Genomic DNA, 25,093 nt, shown 5'->3' with positions numbered 1-25,093 from the left:
GAGTGAGAAGTGGGAACTGACCTAGATTCAGATATAGCTTCAGGGTCTGGTCCCTGGAGTTTTAGTGCCCATCCAGGAATAGAGATTTGTTTTCCAGCTTTTAAGGCAAGTGGGTGAGTGACAAAGACCGACTGTAGTTCTCTTGATGAAATCTGGACCCTTGCTGAGCTGCCCAGTCAGTGAGAGAGAAGGGGAAAAACTCTATCCACTGGCTCAGGAAAAACATAAACAATTTTCTATCAGGAACCTCACTGTAGGGGTTGTAGAGCATAGATAAAAAGGCCCCAAGAAATGAAAACCACAGGTCCATGATATAATTGAACATTAAGGAGAATTTACATGATCTAGATGGCATGGAAACTCCTAGCTGAGAAATTACAAGGACCATTGAAATCCCTAGGGCTCTGGCAGCAACAGAAATGAAAAGGCACTATTTTCACAACACAGCACACAGTTCTTCCACAGGGAAGAGGAAATGTGATCTTCAAAAAATTACAAACCATACAAAAAGATACATTTTCATGAAGTAGAGTCAGCATATACAGCAAGTAGGATACCAACCACCCACGCAGAAAAAATAGAACATTCCAAAAGAAACCATAAAATAGTATGTTTAAAAATGATTAAAATATGAAAGTAAAACCGTAATGAAAGCTTAGGATATTCTGAAACTTTCGGCATTTGTAAAAGAATCAAAAAAATATCTAAAAACTACAGTTATTAAATGAAAAACTGAGTGGATATATTAAAAGCAGATTAGACAGATTAGTTGAAGAGATGCTTAGTTAACTGGAAGATAGGAGTACACCATCCAGAATGAACTGAGGAGAAACAAAGAATAGAAAACCTGAAAGTGCACTTAAAAGACAGAGGACAAAAGTCTAATAGAAGTTCAAAAGGAGAGGACTGAGGGAAGGACGGCAGACAGACCATGGCTAAAACTTTTGAAAATGAAGACAGCCATGAGGAGTATGACTTCTGAATAGAATGACTAATAATCCACACCTAGACGTGGGTTAGCAAAACTACATACATCAAAGATTTCAGATGAAAGGTTTCCAACCAGCAGCAAAATAAGTCATAGAACTTATTCAGTCAAAGAACTAAAGGAAGATAACTGTCCATCTAGCTAACTACCATCCCTTCCCTATTTATTTCTCAACTCAATGGAGAAGGTATGCCAGCAGAAGAGACACTTGGACCGGAGGAGTTGGAATTAGCAAACACCAACAATATCTGGAAAGATACTTAATTCAGTGGACACTGTGCCTGTGTTTCCTAAATGTGAGGTGGACAGGTGACCCTAAACATAAGGCTCCAGAAGCTTTTGCCTTTGCACTATTTCTAGCCCAAAGTTGTATTTCTTAGTGCAAAGGCTTAGGCAGAATTATTCAAGGAGCATGTAAAGTGAACTCTACATAACAATTAAAACTGAAGTCTCTAGAATCAGACTAATAGGGATCAAATCTTGACTCTGTCTGTTAAGCACTGAGTGAATTTGGTCAAGTTACTTTGCTTCTCTGTGCCTTAGTTTCTGCAGCTGTATCTCACAGTTTAAAAAAGATTAAATAAGCAAACACATGTAAAGCATTTGGCACAGTATCCAGCACAGAGTAGGTGCTTAATAAAGCCCAGTTATTATCATTACTTAATTTTGACCACAGTACTGTAATTTGATTACATACTTTGAACAAGTTATTTTTAATATGACTACTAAAAAACTGAAATATAGGAAACATACTCTGACATCTACTGAGCAGCCCACAGTCCATGATGGATTTCCCAGCACTTGATTTTGGCACAGAAGATGAACTAGTGAAGATTTCCCAACACCTGTAAAAGACACAAGAACTCTAGTCAGGTAAGAGACATGCTGAAATCTATGATGGCAAAAGTGTAACTGAGAATATGCAGTAATAACAGCATGTTTGTTTAAAGGGTGTTCACACCATACCAACCATTTAATAAGCTTTATTAATAGATGGTCAAGAAAAGTGTCCTCTAAAATTTCACATAAGGAGGGCTTGTTAAAACACAGAATTCTGGGTCCTGTCCCCAGTTTCCTATTCAGCAGGTCTGTTGTGGAGCTCAAAGATTTTGGACTTCTAACAAACTCCCTGGTGATGCTGATGCTACTGGTCCAGGGGCCTCACTTTTGAGAACTACTATTCTAGGGCAATTTCATATGAACTAACACTTTCCTTTTGAATGATTTCATCTATTCAGTCTTTTTTAGAATTGTAGAATTTTAACAGATCTTGGAGGTAATCCTCTATCCTGATCACCAGTGGAGAGGTCCGTTCCATGGCACCCTGTCAGATGGTCTTCCAGATTGTGCTTGAACGCTGTCAGTGGCAGGGACTCCCCATTTCACAATTCCTTATTTACACACTCCAGTTCTCCCATACAGTGATTTTTAAAAGGCAGCCAACCACTTGGCCCAGCTTTACCCTTTGCTAAAAGAGAACAACTCTACTCCCTCTTCTAATCATGGCCCTTTACCTTAAGGCAGCACTTTCCTTTCCTTTAGCTCTCCTGGGCTCAGGACATTCTGTGTGAGGGGGAAAGAAAATGAGTTCTCTCCACACATCGATGGAGTCACTTATTCAATTAACAGCTTTTTTATGCCATTATGACAAGCATGGTTGGTGAATCTTTCCGCATTATTTGCTGTATCAAAAACTTAGACCATCTCTTTGTGTGCACTTTTGTGCATGAATCTATCATTTATGTTTATTTTTTATTATGTAAAGTTATATTTACAGACAATCACAAAGAATTTTTTAAAAGGAAAAAAAAAAACACACCTGAAGAGCACTACCGTTGATATGAAGGTTTAAATCCATAAGCAGGTTTTTCTATAATCTTTCCCATAAGATTGTTATTGTGAATATATACATGGTGTACTTAAAAACAATAAATCATAAGCCTTTGTTTACACATCTGGTTCTGTCTGGAATACACTACCCATTCTCCCCCACCCCTGCCCTCCACTGGCCTGGTGAATTAGCCTGTCAAGACTCAGCATCATTCTAGTCATTGTCTTTTCTGACTCCACACAGGTAGAACTAAGCACATTATCCACCATCCTCTGCGTCTCCACTGTACCCTGGACATTTTTCTACAGAACACTTATAACACATTATTACACTTGTTTGTTTATATGTATTATTCATTCTGTTTAATTTTAATTTCTTTGAGGACTGGGACTGGGTTTTACTTATCTTTTTTCTTTAATCTCCAAATACTCAGAACAGGTCCTTAATTATTTATTTAACAACTAAAATTATCCATGTTATTACAGAATCTTCCTAAACATGTTTAATACCTCCTACATTGTAGTTCAGAACACTGACATAATAATTTACTTAACCATTTCCTCATTATTAGATATTTAGGGTATTTTAAATTTTTCACTATGCTAAGAAAAGATTTCTGTTTAAACTTTTAATATTAAAATTATTTCCTTAGTATAACTTCCCAGAAGTGAAATTAATATGTAAAAGGAAATGAACATTTAAAGTTCTTGATATATATTGACAACTTTCATCTGGTCACTCTGCCACCAGCCATACACAGAAGCCTGCAAGTCTTGTTGCATCTCAACAATGTTATGTAGTTGCTTAGTGTTATAAGTTTTCATGACCTCTTGATTTATTAGTCACCTCATGTAATTGAACCAAACATTTTCCCAGATTTCCCTTTTATTCTTTTTATTATTTTGCATACAGACATTTAAAACTTTTGTTGCTCAGACTTAGCTTTTGTCTTTGTATTTACTGCATTGCATCTATGATTTTGGGGGCATATTATTGATATTTGTGCTAGTATTTAATTGTTTATGTTGGAGGCACATATCTAGGCATTTAGTTATCAGTTTGATGCAAGGCTTGAGCTTCTAGTTAAGCTTAATTCTATATCAGAATAAGTATTTTTATGCAGTAACACGTGTAGCTCTCCATGAATTAACTTTGGGTGATAAGAATTAGCTAATACTGGATGAACTCTAAACAATAGGAAGAATGGAAGTACCAGAAATAATGGCTAGCTATTCATTTCTCCCTTTTTTTTTTTTTTTTAATATATCTTCATTGATTCAGAGAGAAGAAGGGAGAGGGAGAGAGAGAGTCGAAACGTCAATGATGAGTCATCATCAATCAGCTGCCTCCTGCACGCCAACTGGGGACTGAGCCCACAATCTGGGCATACGCCCCAACAGGGAATGGAACCTGGATCCCCTGGATCCTAGGTTAGTGCTCAACAGCTGAGCCATGCCCGACTCGGCTAACTATTCATTTCTTTAAGAATTTTGGGAAGTTCTGATTCTATGTTTTCACTATTAGAACTAAATTAGATTTAAAAATGCATTGATTTGCTGAGAGGTAAAAGGCCCAATAGAATTCAATAAATACCAGCTGCAAATGGTTGTTGGTAATGTATTAAGCTCATTCCTTATCTCTGAAAGAACAAAGAAGTCAGTATGTGCATGTTAGGGAGACTTTCAGGATTCTTTACGAAGTTATCAAATATCTCTATGGGATACAAAATAAATCTCTAATCTCTAAGTCCCAAGTCATTCCTTTATGTATTTGTGAAACCCTCCAAATTTCACAAGGGAAATAAGCCTTTATTAAAAAGTAAACTTTGAAGTTAGAATGCAAAGGCAGATGAAGTGTAAGAAGTACTGTATATTATAACCTGTCTGACAGCAAGTCACTGTTAAAAGGGAACTGATAAAAAGGCAATAACTGACTGCACATATAGCCTAACATCTGAATGTGAAACAAGATCAATTACTTTCCTGGTGGACATGACTGTCTTTTGTTTTACAACTAAACTATAACGAACAAACAAACAAAATAAAGCTTACTAATTGCCTGGTCACTTTCCCACTTTTAATGCAGCAGCCAATTCAACCCTGTTATGTAATGCACTAATTCCAGTTATAACCCCAGCACCTAATACAGTGCCTGCTCTGTAGCACATACTTAAGTGTTGTTGTTGTTGTTGTTGTTTTGGGGGGGGAGTCTACTAGTTCCAACAATATCTAACATGAAGAGATTGTTAGGGGCAATAGAAAAGGGAATTATAAAAGAGAGACACCCACTTCAAATATCATGAAACTGTGTTAGCTCTGTATTCCAGTTCTAAATTCTACTTGATGCTACTCTTGCCAAATCCCTTTAAAGTAGCATTACTTTATCTGTAAAACTGAGTGATTTTATTACATTAACTTCAGCACCACTTCAAGCTAAAGAACTGGAGTTGACATAAATGTATTATGTTCATATAATTTCATAATGCAACTTTCTTAAGGGAATTTTAAATAGCTCTCTCTGTAAAATATTTTATAATGTAAATAATCTTCAGGCAAGGTGAAAAGGTTTTGACCGCCTTCTTTCCCCAACAATGTTGCTCAGTTCTGTAAGGGTGGTTTTCAAGCTGTCTGAGGTATGTCCTCTTCACCTCCAAGCATCTGGCACAATGTCTTTGCTCATAACACACATTTCAAAGGTGAACTCCAGAAAAGCACAAACAACTATGAAATACAAGGTTAGCATTTATTCCAAGTTCCTAAGGAGCATAGGAGTGGAGGTGTGGTAAGAGGGAGGATAGTGAGGCAGGAGGGGGAAATGCAGACTTCCAATTCCAGCTCTCAAATGTCCAAGGTGTCAAAAGAATTTTAAAACTAGAATTAAACTGGGTTCAGCATTAAGTCTAAGTTATTGCATAATATGGCCCTTATCTTAATTTCTCTATTTCTTACAATCTAGCACGTAATAGGTTTTCAATTAAGATCAAAGAGAACAAAGAAATCAAGCCCAGTTGAGAGTAAAACAGGATTACCATCCAATATTTCATTTCATAAAATAACTTAGTGTTTAAGTATGTGGACTCTGGGTTCAAATCGGTTCTGTCAGTTACATCTCTCAGCCACACTTTTCTCTTCTGTAAAATGGGGTAATAGGGCTGATTTCCGGATTAAATGACTTAATATATGCAAAGCACTCAGAACAGTGCCATTTTTCTTAGTGCACGTTTGACTTCCTTAAGAAACAAAATCTCTTAAAGGCACGGTCGGTCCTAACTTCTGTTTCCTTAGCACCGCGCGCAACAGAATACTCAAGGTCTGCATATCTTTTAAAACAAAGGAATTGACAGTACGCGCTAGGTTACGATCGTCAAGGAAACCGACGTAGGTAGCTGCGGAGGCGGAGGGACCGCGACTCTGCGCCCCCAACCCGCGCGAGGCCGCCGCTTCGTCAAACAGAGCAAAGTCCTCTGGGAAGTGTAGTCTTTAGGCCTTGAGCGGGATTTCAGCCTCCGCCCGTAGCCAGTTAGTGGGTGGGGAGGGAGTAGTCGTTATCGGATAATACAAAAGTGTCGGGAGCCCAAGAAGTGGGTTAAACCGCTCACCTGAGTCTCCCAACACCAGTACCTTCACCCGATCCAGGGACGCCATCTTGCCACCGCCTTCCTGGGGTTAACGCCTGTTCCGGATCGTAGGCCAATCAGAGCTGGGCGTGGAGGGCAGAGCCTTCCATTTCATTGGCCAATCAGAGTGTGACTCTCTTCATTGCCGGCTTCACTGCGCTGATTGGCCGGCCCGGTGAAACGTAGCGGGTGGTTCCCAAAGCCGGTCGCAGTAATAAGGCGTTTTCTTTGTCGCAGGAGTGGCGAGGCTCGTTTGAGCCGGTAGTTGAGGCGCAGAGGGAAGCTGTAGTGCCAGTGTTCGAGGATTCGCCTTGGTAAAGCTTGTTCCCTGTTCCTTGTTCTGGGTTCCCTGGCCCGGAGTCGCATTTCAGGGTTTCTCCTCCTTCTCGCTCCTCTCTTAGCCACCCTCTTCTTCTAAACTCCTCTCTTGACTTGGTCCTCCAAAGACCCATTGACCCTGGAGCGGCCCGCGTGCGACCTCTGGTAGGACCGGCTTGGCTCCACCGAGTGTGGCCCCTGGGCTCAGCTGGCCGAATCCGAGGGCCTTGGGGGTCTCGCAGTGTAGGGAGGAGTGAACATGACCGAACCGGGCTCGCGGAGGGCAGCTGGGTCCAAAGGTTTCGCTGCGGTTTGCAGCTTTCTTACGTATGAAGGCGTGCACAGTACCATGAAATATGGTAGCTGAGGAAACCGCCGTTAAACGTGTCAGATCCAGATTCTTATAGAACTGGCATAGTAGGATACTGCAGTAATCCACTGGATTAATAAACTGGAAACCCCCGCATCCTCTCCTTTCTCCATTTATTTTATACCCTGCAGCCAGCATTATCTTTTAAAATTGCAGACTTGATCCTGTTGCTTCCTGCTTAAAACCAGTTGAAGTTTAAGAAGAGGGTTTCCAGTAGCCTGTCTTTTTCTACTGGTGAAGCGGCAGTGGAGGAAGTAAACTGTGGGGAAGCTGGCAGGGTGGGCATGTGGGAAGAACACGTGCTTAGGCGATCTGTTGGAAATTTTTTTGAAAGTACTTGACTAGCTGTGCTGGATTCTGGAAAGTCAGTGGTGAACACGATGTCCCTGTTCTCAGAGATGGGTACGGAGAAGTACATGTCTATTCACTGCAACAGGGAAGGTTGGGAAAGAGCCAGGGGAACTTGTGAAAGGGGGAGTCATACTAAGCCCTTAAGGGGAATCTGCAAAGGTCTCTGAGGAAATGGCAGTTGAGATGTGAAGGATGATTAGGAGAAGAGAGTTTGGGCAGAGAGAACAGCATGTACAAAGGCCTGAAAGTGGGGAAGGCGTGTGTGGCTGATGGAATTAAGAGCCGCCCAGTGTGCCTGGAGATAGGACCCACAGGGTAGATAGTGCAGAGAGTTCATTCATTTCAACTTTGTTTCTCCAGCTCTGTGCCTGGTGCACAGTAGTTCTTCAGTATTTGTGTGATTAGAGTACATATGATTCAAAAACGATCTTTGGGGATCTGTGCTGGGTAGAGAGATAGGTGAGACTGGGAGGGACTGAGACTTTGAGGCAAAAAAGAAGAAAAGGGCTTGCCCTGAGAGGTCACACACTTAAACATTTCCAGAGACCAGCCAGCCAAGCTCTTTCCCTGTTTAAAAGTGACAGCTGCTTTTTAGCTTGTTTTTTCCATCTGGGAACCTGGTCTTACTTTTCCTCAGATATTTTCAAATTTCAGGAGGAGCTGAAAATTGAGATTTATGTGAAATCCCACTATTTTTAGATGTTGACAACTAAGAAAATTAAGACATTCTTTTGGTCGGACAATGTGGCAGAGGCTGCCAATTTGGGACCTGTGATCTAAATAATTTAAGAAATCCAGAGACCGAGTAGGAGATTCAGCATATGTGGGGAAGTAGAAGTGATAGAGAAGGCAGTGGCCACAAAGGACGATTTTAGAATGTAGAAATTTGAACTAGGTGGCATGAGTTCTTTCCTGAGCTCCAGTTTCATCCGTTCAGCTACCTGCTGGACATCTTCACAGAATATTCTGTAGGATTTCCTCAAAAACAAGCAACTAAAAGTGAATGCCTCGTTTCTTCCAAACCTGTTCCTCTTCAGTTGTTAACTTATTTTTCATAGTAGTACTTTTCCTAGTTACACTGGCTTAAAACAAATAGCTCTATCTAATTGTATTAACAACATGCTTGTTTAATGGGTATAGCTTTTCAATTTTACAAGGTGAGAAGAGTTATGGAGGTGGATGGTGGTGATAGTTATACAACATTATGAATGTATTTAATATCACTAAACTGTATACTTAGAAATGGTTAATTGGTAAATTTTGTTATGTGTATTTTGCCACAATAAAACATTTATTTAAAAAAAAAATAACTATTTAAAATTTTTCTAATTTTTTTACTCCATTTCCAATGTATTATTGAGTCTTTTGAATTTTGTTTCTGTAATAAGTTTCATCCCGTTCTCTTGCAATTTTTTGCTCTCTTTCTTAGTTTAAGTTTGATAGCTCCTTATACTTACACAGTGTGTCCATTTTCACTTACCTCAGTCCATTCCTCATATTGTAAGAGTCACTTTTCTAAATAGGAGTTCTTATGAATACCAGTACTTAATGGGACTCTTATGATGCCATCTCTGTAAGCAGCATATTTTACATGGATTATCTCATTTAATCCATACATCAACTCTATGAGGAAGGAACTGTTAATCACTTTTTATGCAGGAGGAAACAGACTGAGAATTTTCAGGGCCCCAGGCTAAGAAATGGTGGAACTGGGATTCAAAACCCAAAGCTATTGGACTGCAGAGTTCTCATGTCACTGCCTTGTTCAAATCTCTAGGACCCCCTAAGTTGTTTCAGGCAATGGAAACAGGCTAAGTAAGTGACACGGTCCTCCAAATGAATGTAGGGTGTGCATTGGCAGGATATGTCATAGCCAGTCACCAGATTTGTCTGAAGCAGTGGTCAGGGACTTCTGTTCATTGGAATCACCTAAAGAGCTTTTAAAATAAGATGATGCTTAATCTGACCCTCCCAGACCAGCTGAAACAATCTCTGGGGTTGGGGCCCACGTGGGTACTTTTAAATGCTCCCTAGTTGAGTTTACTTTACAGTCAGGGTTGAGAATGGAGTATGCGGTGGGAGGTCAGGGAGGGGAATACAATAGTAGGAAGTAAAGTTGGAAAAGTAGCTTATTTTGACATTTGTCTGCCATTCTTTGGCCTGTTGGATGTTTCTGAAACCATATTTTGTATTCTGCCAACCTTTGAGCATGTAACAAAGAAAAACAAAACTGGATTCAAGTACAATGTATCGACCACATTGAAAAGGAGAACAAAATGCACCTGGTAGTGTGCTGTGATGCTACTTTGAACAAAATGCACCTGGTGGTGTGCTGTGATGCTACTTTGGTGTTGAACCCAGCACTTCCTTGGCACCCTTGAGCCTTGGGGTAACAGGAAGGCTGTAGGACCACAGGTTTGGATCTAGGTGCTATTTTGTTATCTGTTGTATAGGCATGCCTGAGTGTTTACAATATGAAATATATATTTTATTATAACTAACTTTCCTTTTTTTCCCTTTATTACATGTAGGGCATAATATTCTGCCCCTCTGTCTCCAAAATGTGTATAGATTGGTTATTTAGGAATATCTTTTTCGTATAGTACTGTGGATATAAAAATATTTCTTATTTCTTATATAAGGAGATGTTAAATGCTAACCACTGATTTTAAATAAAAGGTTCAGTAAAAAATAGTGTTAATAACAGAATATGATTCCCTATTGAAATAATTCAATGGGATGTCTGTTGAAAATTTCCCAATGGTGTAGGGAATTTTATTTGATGTAGTCTGGATAGCCTGACCATTTTTACTTTGGGATATATTAAATCAATATGAAAGCTATTTTAAAAAAAATTTTTTTTTATTGTTTTTTTTTTTTTTTTTTAGAGAGACGGGAAGAGAGAGGGAGAAACAGCGAGTGGTTACCTCCTGCACACACCCTGACAGAATTCTGCAACCTGAGTATGTGCCCTGACCAGGAATTGAACCAGTAACCTTTCAGTGCATGGGACAATGCTCAACCAACTGAGCCACACCAGCCAGGGTGATATGGAAGCTATTCTTATTAATTAGTGCTTCCTAAGCACATTACTTCTCATTTATTCATCACAACAACCTCATTGAGATAGTTGATATTGTTATTTCTCAGAGAGTAATGTATGACTTGTGGTTTAAGGGATTTGCTCAGGATCACACAGCTAGTAAAACACAGGCTGTCTAACTCTGAATTCTAAAGCCCATGCTTTTTTTAACAATCGCATGAAAATCTAGCCTATGCCATGCTTTTAAAAGACAGCTTTCTGGGTCATGACATAAGAATTGGATACAATTGCTTTGTTCTGCAAGTGATCCAGTATTTAAGGGTATTTTGGACTTGCTTTTTTTTTTTTTTTTAAGGGACTATACGATATTTACTTAATTGGTCATCAGATTTAACTTTGCAAAGTTGGTAAAGCTGCTGGATCTAAGTGTTAATTACTTTCATATTTATAACATTAATTTTGCAAACACCCCAATTGGTGATTGCTTATGTGTTTATTGCTTTGTTGTGATTTTATTGTGAAAGCATGACTATGTAAAACTTTCTAGATTCTGTTGGTAGAAAATTATTTATTTTATTATTTATCCTCACTCCCGAGGATATGTTTTTATTGATTTTACAGAGAGAGGAAGAGAGAGGGAGAGAGAAAAAAACATTCATATGCATCCGTCGGTTGCCTCCTGTACCCACCCTAACCTGGGATCTATGGGAACAAACCTGCAACCTGGGTATGTGCCCCAACCAAGAATTGAACCTGAGACCCTTTGATGCACAGGAGGGTGCTCCAACTGAGTCACACCAGCAAGGGCAATCTTGGTAGAAAAATTTTACTGAAGAAATAGACACTCTAAGGATATGTTAACTGCTAGGTTTCTCGGGTGTTTCCAGCATTCCCAAAGATCTATCTATAGCAGTGATTTTCAAATGGTGTGCTACAAGAATTTTTAAAACGTGCAATATCTGACTATTTAGTCAAGGGCACCGGCCTCTTTTCCCTTAGATTGTCAGATAAAAATATGACAACAGCCAATGCAACAATAGCTGTTCTGTGTGAATGAATCAAAATTACACCTTTTTTGGTCAGATCAGCAAAAGTATATTTTTGGTGTGCTGCAGAATTTTAGTAATTAGTTTATGTGTGCCATGAGATGAAAAAGGTTGAAAATCACTGATCTGTAGCATTAAGAATAGTGAGACTTCATTTACTTTTTTTGTGTTTCTCTCTGAAATAAAGTGGGCTTGATATATCATTGCTATAAGTAATACTTTTTTTGTTAATTCTCACCCGAGTTTTCTTAGAGAGAATGGGGGGGGAAGGGTGAGAGAGAAACAGAAACATTGATGTGAGAGAGAGACATTGATTGGTGGCCTGCATGCTTTCCGACCCGCCTGGGATCAAGCCTGCAACCAAGGTACGTGCCCTTGACCGGGGAACCCATGATTCTTCGGTCCGTGGGCCAGCACTCTTAACTACTGAGCCAAACTGGCCAGGGCATAAGTTAATTTTTGAATCAAGCACACTGTAGATCATGAAAATTGACATTTAAGAAATATGTCGTTTTTTTGTTTTTTAATTTTTTTTTTTAATCCTCGCCTGAGGATATATATTTTTTCATTGCTTTTTAGAGAGAGTGGAAGGGAGGAGGGAGGTGGAGAAGAGAGAGAGAAACATCGATGTGAGAGCGAGACATCGATTGGTTGCCTCTCACATGAGCCCCCACCAGGGCAGGATTGAACCTGCAACCCAGGTAGGTGCCCTTGACCGGGGATTGAACCTGTGACCCTTTGGTGCTCAGGCCAGTGCTCTAATCACTGAGCCACACTGACCAGGGCATGTCAGGCTTTCTAGGTGTAATCTTTTGTGTACTCTAGAGCAAAATCTTGTTCTCTGTTAAATGCTTAGGCATTATAAGTTATAAAACAATGCTTTCAGTGTCTTTATGGCACTTTGAGAGTAGTGATAGCTACCTGATGGGTTGATTATTCTATATTTAAAATGATTACTATGTCCTTATTATGCCTAGGTAATCTTCTCTATTTTTCTGAATTCAGTACATTTAAAGGTGGTTTGCTAAAGATGGCAGACCCAGATGTCCTCACTGAGGTTCCTGCATCATTGAAGAGGTTAGCCAAGTATGTGATCCGGGGTTTCTATGGCATTGAGCATGCTTTGGCCTTGGACATCTTGATCCGGAACCCTTGTGTGAAAGAGGAAGATATGTTGGAGCTGCTCAAATTTGATCGGAAGCAACTTCGTTCAGTTTTGAATAACTTAAAGGGAGACAAGTTCATCAAATGCAGAATGAGAGTAGAGACTGCTGCGGATGGGAAAACAACTCGCCATAACTACTACTTTATCAATTATCGTACTCTTGTTAATGTGGTAAAATATAAATTGGACCACATGAGAAGGAGGATTGAAACTGATGAGAGAGATTCCACCAACCGGGCTTCCTTCAAATGTCCTGTCTGTTCTAATACTTTTACAGATTTAGAAGCTAATCAGCTCTTTGATCCCAGGACAGGTGAGACTTTTTCAGTTTATGAATCTTTTAAGTAACATTTAAAAATAAACTATGTATCCTTTTTCTTAAACTGATTCATCTAATTTTTAAACCAATCATGTATGTCATTATAAAAGTGAATGGGTTGGTGTAAACACCAATGGTCTTTCTTAGTCTTACTGTCCTGTTTGACTGTCATTCTCCTTTAGAAACACTTGCAAAGCCTTTCTCCTTCACAAGGGAGTGCACTCCTCCACCCATGGCCTTCCTACCTCTGTTCCCACCTCCACCCCTTATTTGCAGCCACAGCCTAATTGAAGGGTTGACTTTTATACCGCTTTGAGACTCTTCTGACATTACTTTTGACTTGTTCATTCAACAAATATTTGAGCACCTACTGGTGCCAGTCACTGCCAGACAGTCACAATACAGTGTATATAAATGTGATGTTAGTGGAAGTGTAAAGTGCTATCAGGAGTACATAGCTAGGGCATTTAATCTGGAAAGGCCTCTGGAAGAGCTTGAGTAACAGCTGAGACCTAAAAGATAACAGTTAAGCAAATGAAATAAGAGGGGCACCCTTTCCAAGTTAACAAGTGGATAGATATTTAATCTCTTAAGCATTAGTTAGTAGAAGAAAATTGTCAATAAGATATGTAATTTGCTTCATATTAATACTTTAGTTAAGGATCTTTTTTATGAACCAGAATTTACAAAACAACATTTTCCAAAAATGCAATATGTCTAACATTAACATGGAAAACTTTAAAGTGCTATATAGTTATTTTGTATTGTCATTTGTAAACTGGTAAAGAGACTATAGTTTTGCTAATTTTTCATAGGTCAATTTGTTCTTATTTTCAGGAAGTAAAAATCTATAGAAAGAGTCAATGCTGTTAAGTTAGGTTGTCCCTTTGTTATGGCTGAATTCAGGAGTATAGGTTACTTTTTTAAAAGTTCATAGGTCTGCCTTTTAAAAAACTATCAAAAATGTAATTTAAACTTTTACATGTGACATTTTTATTGGAAAAAAATTACATATTTGTGTACATGTTTAATTTTCTAATTTTTGTTTATGTTCTGTATTTTACATTTAAAAAAATTGGAATCTCAGTATCAGTTAAGATGATTAACAAGAAGAGCTAGCCTATGATTTTTCCCCCTTATTTATGTGAAGCAGTCATTTGGATGAAAAGTCACTTAAAGAATTCCCATTTGTGTTAAATGTTTATTTTGTTTACTTCGAACGGGAAGGATCTTGGTTATAAGAAAATCTTAACCATCCTAAGCATGAGAATTGCTTGTGTGTGCCATAGAGGAAAGTTGTAGAATATATCTGGAGCTCTTTCAAAATAGACTAGGAAAATCTTGTGATTTTTGCTATACACTCTGACAGGTTTTTTTCCCCTCACCCGAGGATATGTTTTTATTGATTTCTAGAGAGAGGGAGAAAGGGAGAGAGAGAGAGGGGAAGGGAGGGAGGAACACTGATGTGAGAGAGAAACATCAATCAGTTGCCTCCTGTATGCACCCCAACTGGGGATCAAACTCACAACCTAGGTATATGCCCTGAGTGGGAATCAAACCGCAACCTTTTGGTGTACGAGACGATGCTCCAATCAGTTGTCACCTGACCAGGGCTACTCTAACCAATTTCTTAAAGGAGCTCTGGGTTTTAGTTTTGTGATTTTCTTTAGATGTTGGTGTTACAGTCGTCATCTTCATCACTCTTGACTGCAGTAGAAGGTGTTATCCAGTTCCTCAGAGAGGGTAATCTGAAGTAATGTGTTTCTACTATATTTATTCATCATTTTATTCTTATTTAATTTCATGAAGCTTTCTAAAAGGAAGTTACTCCACTACTTATGTATTAGTATTTAGGAGATTGACCCATGATGCTCTTTGAATTTCACCTAAGGTTGGTGTCTAATTGAAGCTGATTGTTATGTTATCTACAGGTGGGTGGCCTGAGGACAAGATAACCTAACACCCAAATATATAGTCAAAGTTATTTGAATCAGGAAGTTGAGATAGGGTAGGGAGCATGAAAACACTTTATGAAAGAGCTAAAACTGAAATAGTTGTTTTACTGCCATTCTGAACAAAGACTTTTTAATATGAAGGTGGGAAAAAGGGGTTCAAGGAAAGCAAAAGTGAGTCATTTTACCTTAGCATCACTCGAGATGGTGTCCTGAAGAATGTACTGGCCTTTTGATTATAATTTGGCTTTTCCTTTGGAGTTCCCTTTCAGGAGAGAATGTGCTGTTTGGGTGATACTAGGACCCAGCCTGCCTGTCAGTTTTGTTTTGTTTTTCACTATTAACATGACGCCGTCCTGTGGTCTGTACGTTCCCTTTAGAAATTTCAGTCTTTTTCTCTCTGCTCCCTTCCTGTTTTGCTCAGTATTCATTCCCATCCCGCTCATTTTGAAGAAGATGGGAAGTAAACATTTGTTATGTGTATCAGAGGAGGAGGGGGGGGACTGTTTCTGCTGTAATATTATAATACTTATGTTCTGTTTAAGTTGATAGATTACAGTTTTCATTCTAAGCCCAGACTTATATAAAGCTATTCTATTTCCTGGTTGTTGTTGGAGATTGGTGATTTTTCTCATCAAATGATGGAGATACCTGATGGGTTATTTCCATTCCCACCTCAACAGTTATTAGGTTGAACTGTTATATTGTCAAATACAGGGCATTCAGGAATTAGATTTGAAGCCTTCTAGACTTGACTGCTTCCCTGATAAAAAGTTCTTAACTCAAATGTATGGACAGCTCCCTGCCACTGGACAAAGGGTAGTGACTCCTAGATGAGCATCTGGAAATTCTGGGCTCAGGAAACTCTGAGTCCAACAAGAATTATTTTATCCAGGCTAATTCACACATACGCCAGAAATCTTCTACTTCAGTTTACAGCTTTTCTCTACTTTACCTCTCTTTTCTCTAAAGATTGTAAGGTCTCTCCATACTTTCCATTTAGATTTTGCCTTTGGTGTTCTTGGGTTGAATTCTCTCCAAATGTTTGATGGCTGTATGTGTGAGATAATAGAAAATATATATTGGTCTCTGCCCAGTTTCTTGGACAGATCTCCTAAAACCCTTGTAATTTTATAAGTGTTAAGAGCACTAGGTGCATCTTTTGTGCTATTTGTTCTTTCACCCCAGTTCCTGACACAGGGCTCCTGAAAAGAAACCCTTGTAATTTCCTGGGTGATAGGAATGTCTTTTGTTCTAATGAGGCAACTCTGGTGGGCTCCCAGATGAGAAGCTTGGAATTTTAAGCCCTGTTCCCCCTTCTCATGAGATGGGAGAAGGGCTGAAAATGGAGTTAATAATCCATTATGCCTACGTGATGAAGCCTCCATAAAATCCCCAAAGTATGAGGTTTGGAGAGCCTCCGAGTTGGTGAACACATGGAGGTGCTGGGAATGTGGCACACCTGGACAGGGCATGGAAGCTCTGAGCCCATCCCACATACCTTGCCTACACAGCTCTTCCATCTAAATATTCATCTGTATCCTTTGTTACATCCTGTAATAAACTGGTAAACATAGGTAAGTGTTTTACTGAATTCTGGAGCAGCTTTAGCAAATTAATTGAACCCTAGGGGTGTGTGGGGAGGATTGGAACGTCTGATCTGCAGCCAGTTGGTCAAAAGCACAGGTGATAACTGGGCTTGCAACAGGTTTCTGAAGTGGGGGCAGTGGGAGCAGTCTTGTGGGACTGAGCCCTTAACCTGTAGAATCTGATGCTGCCTCTAGGTAGACAGTGTCAGAATTGAGTTGACTGGTAGGACACACAGCTGCAAGTACAGAGAATTGCTTGGTGTGGGGTAAAACTTCCACACATTTGATGACCAGAAGTGTCAGAAGTGAAGTGTAATGTGTGAGTAGTAAAGGAGACAAACAAGGAAGAAACACAGATAGAGAGCTGGGTTTTTCCCTACGTAGAAAGGAGAAAGACTGAGGTTTTTCTATTACAGTAGGTATAGATATTTTATTTCATTAAAATGGAATTGCTTAGCCTTTGCCCACTAGTCCCTGGTTTCAGAAACTTAATCAGGCAAAACTAGCTGTTTTACTTCCTGAAATATCAAGGTTTTAAGTAATCAAAACAAAGACAACATGACACGAAATTCCTCAGATCAGCAAAGTAGCGTCTTGTGGTTCATAAATGCATGTTTTTAGATTTAGCAAGTTTTCTGTCCATGGAAATAGACTTAATATTTCTACTTTAGCCACCTCAGCCATGGGTGATTTGGTTAATGGCACTTCTAAGTTAAATTCAGAAACATGCTTCCTGGGAACAAAAGGGAAGGGGAGATTGTATTTTCAGATGTTACGGCTAGATGATATGGAAATGGCTTTTTATTTTCCATTTTTAATTTAAAAATTATGCAGCCATAAGGCCAGAGATAATTGTGAAGAGAAAATGTTACCCCAAAACCCACTAGCTTTTACATATTACCTATAATTATAATCACAGCCAAAATTAGTTTGCGATCTCTTGGTTCTTTAATGTACCAAACTCTCTCATTTCTATTGAGTGTTCAAAAAATGTTTTAATAGGTATGATTTTACCCCCCATTTTTCTTTATACACACTTTCAGCACTTTGATTTTATCTATTTTTTCCTAGTACAGAAACCATTTTATTCCTGTTCTAATTTTTTCTTAACAATTCTCAGCGGTGGGAATATTCGACGAAAGAATATAGTTGTACAGCTTAGGTGTTTGAATTATAGACAGTTTGGGAGCTCCTTTTACTGAAATCACCGAGAGACCTAGGAATCCCATTTTAAATAAACTTTGAAATAAGTTAAATTTTTTAAAAAGAAATAAGTGTATATTTAATAAGATCTTAGGAATAAGAATTTAGAGATTATTTTATCTAGTCCAGTTCATCAAGTTGTGTGTGGGTGTACATACACATGCCTATGTCGTACTCCAGGGTTTGGAGTACTCTTACAAAGTAGTAAATAAACCTAGGGCAATATTTATTTCTAGGATGTTTTAGATTGAATATGAGGGAAGAATATGATAGCTTTCATGGAGATTCAGCTTGTTTGGGTTAGCTCCATGAAAATGACTTCAAGACAGGTAGATTTTTGGAATTAGTGTAAAAGAAGTCTTTAATAACTCTTAAAATAGGTATCTAATAAAGGTCTTAAAAATAGCCAATAATGGAAATTGTTGTAATTCTAGTGGTTAGTCCTGAGTCACTCGGAATATTAAAGTAAACTTCATATCTACTTGGGATATTCATGTATAAATTTGGGGTTAAATCATGAGTCCCTTCGTGCCTTGTGACTGCAGGCAAAGCTTTTTGGTTTATAGACAGATCAGTTTCCTGATTAAAATTCCTCTTCAATTCCCTTAACCTGACATTTTTAGACTGTTAGAGTCCTATATTAGTGAGACTTTTTAAAAGTCTTATTAATGTTTACCTTCATACAGCAGGCTACTTTTTCTTATCTTCATCTCTTTCTACTTAGGACAGGAGATGTCTTATAAAAGCAATGTTTTCAATTCCTAAAATGCTAAAAACACAAATACAAAAAGAAATCTAGGATTATTTTGCTCAGTTGCTGAGTTGGAATCTTGTCCAGGATAGGTTCATTAGAAAATTATACTGGAAAGCTCAGAGGTATGGATTTGGGGGGAAGGGGGTGATTATTAGAACAAGTTAAAAAAAAGTATGGGAAGAAAGTAAGGAACAAGTGTCCCCCCCCACCTTCCCCCCCTAGTCTCCCCCCCCCGAAAACACACACACACAATAAAACCCATGTAGGTCTGATTTTTTATTTTTTTTTAATTGCTGTGCTTGCTCTTGAAGATTTGAGAGCTCTTTAAAAAAAAGTTATTTGCGTTTTCTTTTTTATAATTTGATGCTGATTACATAGGAGCTAATTTATTTGTGAAGAGTTGATCCTGGCATACAATATTCTATCGATTATTGTCTGTCAAATAGTCATATCAAAACCACAGACTTTTTGCCTGCTCACTGCATGTTGAGATGAATTTAATTTAGGCCTAACTTATGGAATTTATTGTTAGCTTTACTATTCACCCAAGTACTAGACTTCAGTATATTGTTTTCCCTCCCAGGCATAGTACATTTTTCCCTTTTGTAAGAAAAATTACAGAATCTAGGAATGATGCATGATTAGACCAAATATAGATGTGTCCATTTAAGGAAGAACAGAAGCTAATTTCATGGATAAATTGAGTTTTGGGGGGTGGGGTTTTACTGTGTACATCATTAATATATTTGAGATCTTCTGAATTTAAAAATACAGCCTCCCCCAAATACATTAGACCTGCTTTTTTTTTTCTTTTGAATGCAAATGAGTATTTTATAGTGTTAGATGTTCTGCAGTGACTTGTTAATGAGTGATTTTTAAAATTCCTTTTTATTATAGGTAAAATAATATAAATATATAACTATGTACTTATTATGTCTGTTACTATTTTATAATAGCAATTCCTTTTTCTATACATTTCCTCTCACCCAATTAGACTGAAGAATTGTTTTGTTAAATAAAGTTTAGAAATTAGAGTAAAAGGTAACTTTTTGAAATTAGCATTTTAATATATGTATGCCTGAACATTTTGAGTTATGAAAGGTACAACAAAGGACTTGATAATACTTTCAAAGAATAGCCCAAGAATGACTACATAACTTCTTCATATTAGTTAAGAGGGAGGTGAGTGCTTTTGGAGGATTCAGAATAATATTTGTTTTCTTTCTTCTAAAAATACGTAAGTAATATAAATTTAGAAAACTATATAGAATAAAATGGCAAACCTAGTTTTTCCTCTCTGTGTTCTCCCATTCAACCCAGTCCCTACTCTCACTACCTTTCAATGTGTTAACAATCATTAAGTTTTACTTAGCCTTCCAGTCCTTTCACCTTATATCCCCAACCTCAACACCAGCTGTCCCCTACCCTTTCCCAAAGTCCTTTTGAAATCCAAGAAAGTAAAGTGATTCTTAATTAACTATTTTGTTGTTATAACAGCTTATGGTTATTAATGTTCGGTTAACTTCTGATAGTATTGTCAGGGTTTTTTAAGAGCACTTATATTGCGTTCTTTTGCATAGTCAGTATATTCAGTTAACATGTGGTTTCCAGCAGGTTCTTTTTTCTTTTTTCTTTTTTAAAGCAGTTGTTATAAGACAGTAAAATGACAGTGTACAGAATTAGGATTACAGAGCCCTGACTTCTAGTCTTGGGCTATGTTAGTAACTATTACCTGTGGCAAATTTGTTAATTGTTCTAGGCTGTTTTTAGCATGCATAAAATGTTAAGTTCAGTCTATTCTGTACCATATATGGTTTCTCTCAACTGTAATTTCCTGACACCCTTTGATGGAGAATAGTTGTCATTTTAAAAGTACAAAGAGGCTTGGGGTTGTTTTATCCCTGCTCTTAGAAGATGATGTTAGTCACATTTGGTTAATTTGAAAGTCTTGGTTAGGAATTGAAACTCATGGTTATAGTAGTGTTCACATAGAAACTATGCTCTGTTTAATTATGCCATCTTCAGAAACATGTTGTGGCATAGTGGAGAGTGATATTCACAGTTTTTGACAATCTTATTTTCCTAAGCTCCCCAGTTCATTCCTTTTCCCCATATATATGCAGTCTATAAAATATTCAGTGGGAGGGGAAGCAATGTCCATATATGCTTCCTAAGGTAAATATGGTGTTTGGATTTTTACAATGTGGTAAAAATCCCATGGTTAGTGATATGTCTTGAAGTTTTATAGTTTTCTCTTTATCTCACTAAAATCCTAAGAGATATGGTCCTAGTTACTTGCTTTTAACATGGAACTGTTACTCTTCTGTTTTATTGTTTTTCCTGGAAGCTTTTTGACTGAGGGTAAGTTTATTTAAAGTTTTTCTTACAGGATTGTCCAGAAGTTATGTAAGCCATTATCTCATGCTTAGATTTTGCACTACTCTCTTAGCTAGTCTCCTTGCTTTCTCTCTTGCTGCTCATATGGACTATTTGTCACAGCAGCCAGTGACCCTTCTAAGAAGCACATCAAGTTATGTCACTCTTTTTTTCAAAACCCTCCAAAGCCTTCTCAGAAATGTCAGAGTACTTAACAGAACTTATAAGGTCTTTTATCTACCCTCACCTCTCATTTTGAGGCTTCATTTCTACTACCCTCTCCCATGTTCACTCCACAACAGCCTCACTGACCATCTTTTGTGTCTTGCATGCACTAGGCGCACCTTCACTTTACTTGCCTTTTTACATGCTGTTTCCTCTTGCCCAAATGTCCTTATGATTGGTCCTTTAAGTCTTCACTCACTCATTGCTGTTTCAGAGAGGCTATCCCTGAGTTTCCTATATACAGGTTGGGCAAAAGTAGGTTTACAGTTGTTTGTATGGAAAGTAATACAATAATTAATAAATTATTGAATCAGAAAGATTTGTATTTTGAAGCTAGGCTCAGTGATTTTTGTTTTTAAGCTATGACCTAGTAAACTTAACCTTTCTGAATCTTTATTCCCTCATATGTTAGATTTTGATAATACTATTGACATAGACTTGACTATGATGAACATGTGAAAATATTTGTGATGTAGCCTTCTTGATTCTTTTGTGGTTTGTGAATGTAGATAATCAAACAAATGTGTTATCATGGAACTCTCCGTCCCCTCCCCCCATTAATCCTGTCATTTGTAAAGCTTCGCCTAAAGAATCTTTGTACCGTGCATTTTCTCCCTGCTGCCATGTTCTTGGATCTATCTTGCATATTCTTCTTGGCTTGGATTTACTGTTTCCAGTTTTTGCCTCCTTGGTTTTATGTGTGGTAAGGGAAAGATGACAAAGAGCTATGAGCTTCAATTTGTTTCTTCTCTCATGCTTGAGTAGTATATTCTGTGCACACTACTTAGTGCAAAGTGATCCAGTTACAAGAAGAGTGGGGATATTTATCATAGTGATTACTTAACAGCAGCTCTCCACCAAGGTATGCATTAGAATTCCTTGTGGAACTTTTAAAATTTACATTCCTGGGCCCCGCTCCAGACCTATTGAATCAGCATCTCTGGGGTGGAGCCTGGGTATTAATTAAAAATTTCACTGGTGATTTTCATGAAACACTCAGTTAAGAACTGGCTTATTGGAAGACCGCCTCAAGCCACTAAGGCAGATCACTGTTTATAAGTATTAGTTTTGATGACCTCATGTTCTTTCCCAAAATCTTTCAATCACTTTTCTGTTACTAAAGAATAAAATAAAAATGAAGCTTGGCATTCAAGACCCACTTATGGCCACCGTAGGTTATCCTGTTAATTCTGGTGTGGGGTTTTTGTTTGTTTGTTGTTGTTTTTACCATTCTTTTAAATAATTATATTCTTAGTAGACTGAATTTGCAGGTTAGCATTATTTTCAACTATCTACTTCTCTTATGATGATCTAGAATGGCCTGTTCTCTTCCCCCTTTCCTTGATCTCTATCAACTACTTTTCTTTTGACATCTAGTTCAAACGCCACACTTTGTCCATGAACCTTCCTTAGTGCCCTCAGCTAGAAGTCATATTCCTTCTTTTAACTACAAAATATTTTTGTGCTTTATTTTTGCACTGATCCCAGATCATGTTTACCTCCAGATACCTTTCATCTCTACTAAACTTTTAAGTTTCTTAATGACAGATTCTGTTTGTGGTCTACTATTCACTCAGTAGAATGGTACTTTGTGTTGATGGGTTCTTTTGTTTTATTTTTTAAATTTTATTGATTTCAAAGAGAGGAAGGGAGAGGGAGAAAGAGATAGAAACATCAATGATGAGAGAGAGTCCTTGATCGGCTGCCTCCTGCACGCCGCCTGCTGGGGATCTAGCCTGCAACCCAGGCATGTGCCCTGACCGGGAATCTAACTGCGATCTCCTGGATCCTAGGTCAGTGCTCAACTGCTGAGCCACGCTGGCCGGGCATGTTGTTGTTGTTTTCTTTGTTGTTGTTAATCCTCACCCAGGGATATTTTTTCCCATTGATTTTTTTAGAGTGTAAAGGAGTGGTGGGGGAGAGAGAGAAACATTGATGTGAGAGACACAGTGACTGGTTGCCTGCCACACACACCCTAACTGGGGCCAGGGATCAAACCTGCAACCCAGTTATGTGCCCTTGACCGGGAATCAAACCCTCGACCCTTCGGTGCAGAGACCAATGCTCTCACCACTGAGCCACACAAGTCAGGGCTAGAATGGTACTTTGTATATAGTATGTGCTAAGTTCCTCACCCCCACCTCTGATTTGAGGAAAGCTTATTTGCATTTTTTAATGTTTAGTGAAATTTATAAAAACGCTGCTGGTATGTTAAGCTAGTCTTAAGTCATTTTCCATAAAAATGTAGAATTTCTTATTTTTCTTCTTAGACCTGGCTTTTGACAGGCTGGATCTTGTTTACAACTTGTGTTTTATAATAAACATAGGATTCAGAGATATCAGGACAGCTTTTCATCTTGTATTATTTGCCCTACATGGTAATAATTGGGAGACAGTTCCCCATGGGTCTCTCACATATTATGTATGTCTTGCAAGTAGAGGTACTGTCTGACTGCCCTTTTTCTGGACTACCTTTTTCAAGGACATTTATATAGTGAGCAGCCTTGGAGGATACAGATATTGTTTCCAGAGCAAAGGGCAAGTTTGCTTACTATTCAATGTTATAAAAATAGATTCCTCATATATGAAAAGGTACTCAACATCACTATCATCAGTGAAAGGCAAATTAAAACCACAATGAGATATCACCGCACACCTCTCAGAGTGGTTGTTATCAATAAATCAACAAACAACAAGTGTTCACAAGGATGTGGAGAAAGGGGAGCCCTCATGCACTGTTGGTAGGAATGCAGATTGATACAGCCACTATGGGAAACGGTATGGCGGTTCCTCATAAAATTAAAAATGGAACTGCCGTATGACCCAGCAATTCCACTTCTGGGTATATATCTGAGGAAATCCAAAACACTAATTCTAAAAAAGATATACACCCCTATGTTCATTGCAGTGTTATTTACAATAGCCAAGATATGGAAGCAACCCAAGTGCCCATCAATAGATGAGTGGATAAAAAAGTGGTGGTACATATATACAATGGAATATTACTCGTCCATAAAAAAGAATGAAATCTTACCACTTGCGACAGCATGGATGGACCTAGGGGATATTATGCTAAGTGAAGTAAGTCAGACAGAGAAAGACAAATACCTTATGATTTCACTTATATGCAGACTCTAAAGAACAAAAAACAAACAAAACAGAAGCTCATAGATACAGAGAACAAACTGAGGATTGCCAGATTGGGGGGTGTCATAATTGGGGGATTGGGTGAAAACAATGAAGGGATCAACAAGTACAAATTGGCGGTTAAAAAATAGTCACAGGGATGTAAAGTACAGTATAGGGAGTATAGTCAATAATATTGTAATAACTATGTATGGTGCTAGGAAGTTACTTGAAATATTGGGAAGATCGCTTTGTAAATTATACGATACTCTAACCACTATGCTGTATTGCAAATTGAATGTCAACTGTAACTGAAAAATAAAAATAATAGTCACCCTCCAGAGCAAAGGACAGGCATGTTTATGCCCGTTATTAACCTCAGGGTTTCTCTCTTGTGACATAACTCACTGCACGTACAATTGTTACCTGGCTCTCTTTGTGTCACCCTCTGGGAATTGGGGGCTTACAGAACTGTCACAAAAGTCGATACTAGCTACTGCTATTTTCATGAGTAATAAAGTTTTTTGTCTCTGACCTAGGAGTCCTGTGTCTTTCTCCAACATCCATGAAACTGGCAGGATAATTTGTTAGCTTATAAGTATGATAAAATCTCAGATTCTTCTGAGTTCTTGACAGTAATATTTAAGCCATTCTTTTCAGAACTGTAAAATGGGCCCTTCTACAAGTAACTCTTGGTAAATCTCAATCTAAATTAAACCTTGGTCTTTGGAGTTACCTGAATAAAGCTTGGAGTTACCTGAATAAAGCTAGAAGTTACCTTATGTCTGTATACTATGTTCTGTTTTTCCTACGTATTTTTT

General features: G+C 38.2%; 2 protein-coding genes across 4 annotated transcripts in view; one reads left to right on the top strand and one right to left on the bottom strand.

Moving 5' to 3' along the window:
• Window positions 1–6,675, bottom strand: part of RABL3 (RAB, member of RAS oncogene family like 3) — a 34,637-nt gene extending 27,962 nt beyond the window's left edge. The window contains exons 1-2 of the mRNA XM_081138704.1: window positions 6,418–6,675; window positions 1,742–1,833 (exon numbers count right to left, since the gene is read on the bottom strand). Of these exons, the coding sequence (XP_080994830.1) occupies window positions 1,742–1,833; window positions 6,418–6,463 (138 nt within the window). The 5' untranslated portion in view covers window positions 6,464–6,675. The remainder of the gene's footprint in view (window positions 1–1,741; window positions 1,834–6,417) is intronic.
• GTF2E1 (general transcription factor IIE subunit 1) overlaps window positions 6,646–25,093 on the top strand; it is a 39,584-nt gene continuing 21,136 nt past the window's right edge. The window contains exons 1-3 of one of the 3 annotated variants that reach the window (XM_081138703.1): window positions 6,646–6,749; window positions 10,363–10,437; window positions 12,569–13,041. In XM_081138703.1, the coding sequence (XP_080994829.1) occupies window positions 12,594–13,041 (448 nt within the window). In that variant the 5' untranslated portion in view covers window positions 6,646–6,749; window positions 10,363–10,437; window positions 12,569–12,593. Of the gene's footprint in view, window positions 6,750–10,362; window positions 10,438–12,540; window positions 13,042–25,093 lie in introns of all 3 variants that reach the window. The other 2 variants (XM_081138702.1, XM_081138701.1) reach the window with 2 other exon arrangements.

This window comes from Miniopterus schreibersii, assembly GCF_964146895.1.
Source record: "Miniopterus schreibersii genome assembly, chromosome: 5".
In the NCBI taxonomy this organism is placed as follows: domain Eukaryota; kingdom Metazoa; phylum Chordata; class Mammalia; order Chiroptera; family Miniopteridae; genus Miniopterus; species Miniopterus schreibersii.
The sequence above is the reverse complement of the archived record's forward strand: the minus strand, read 5'-3'. Positions and strand labels throughout refer to the sequence as shown.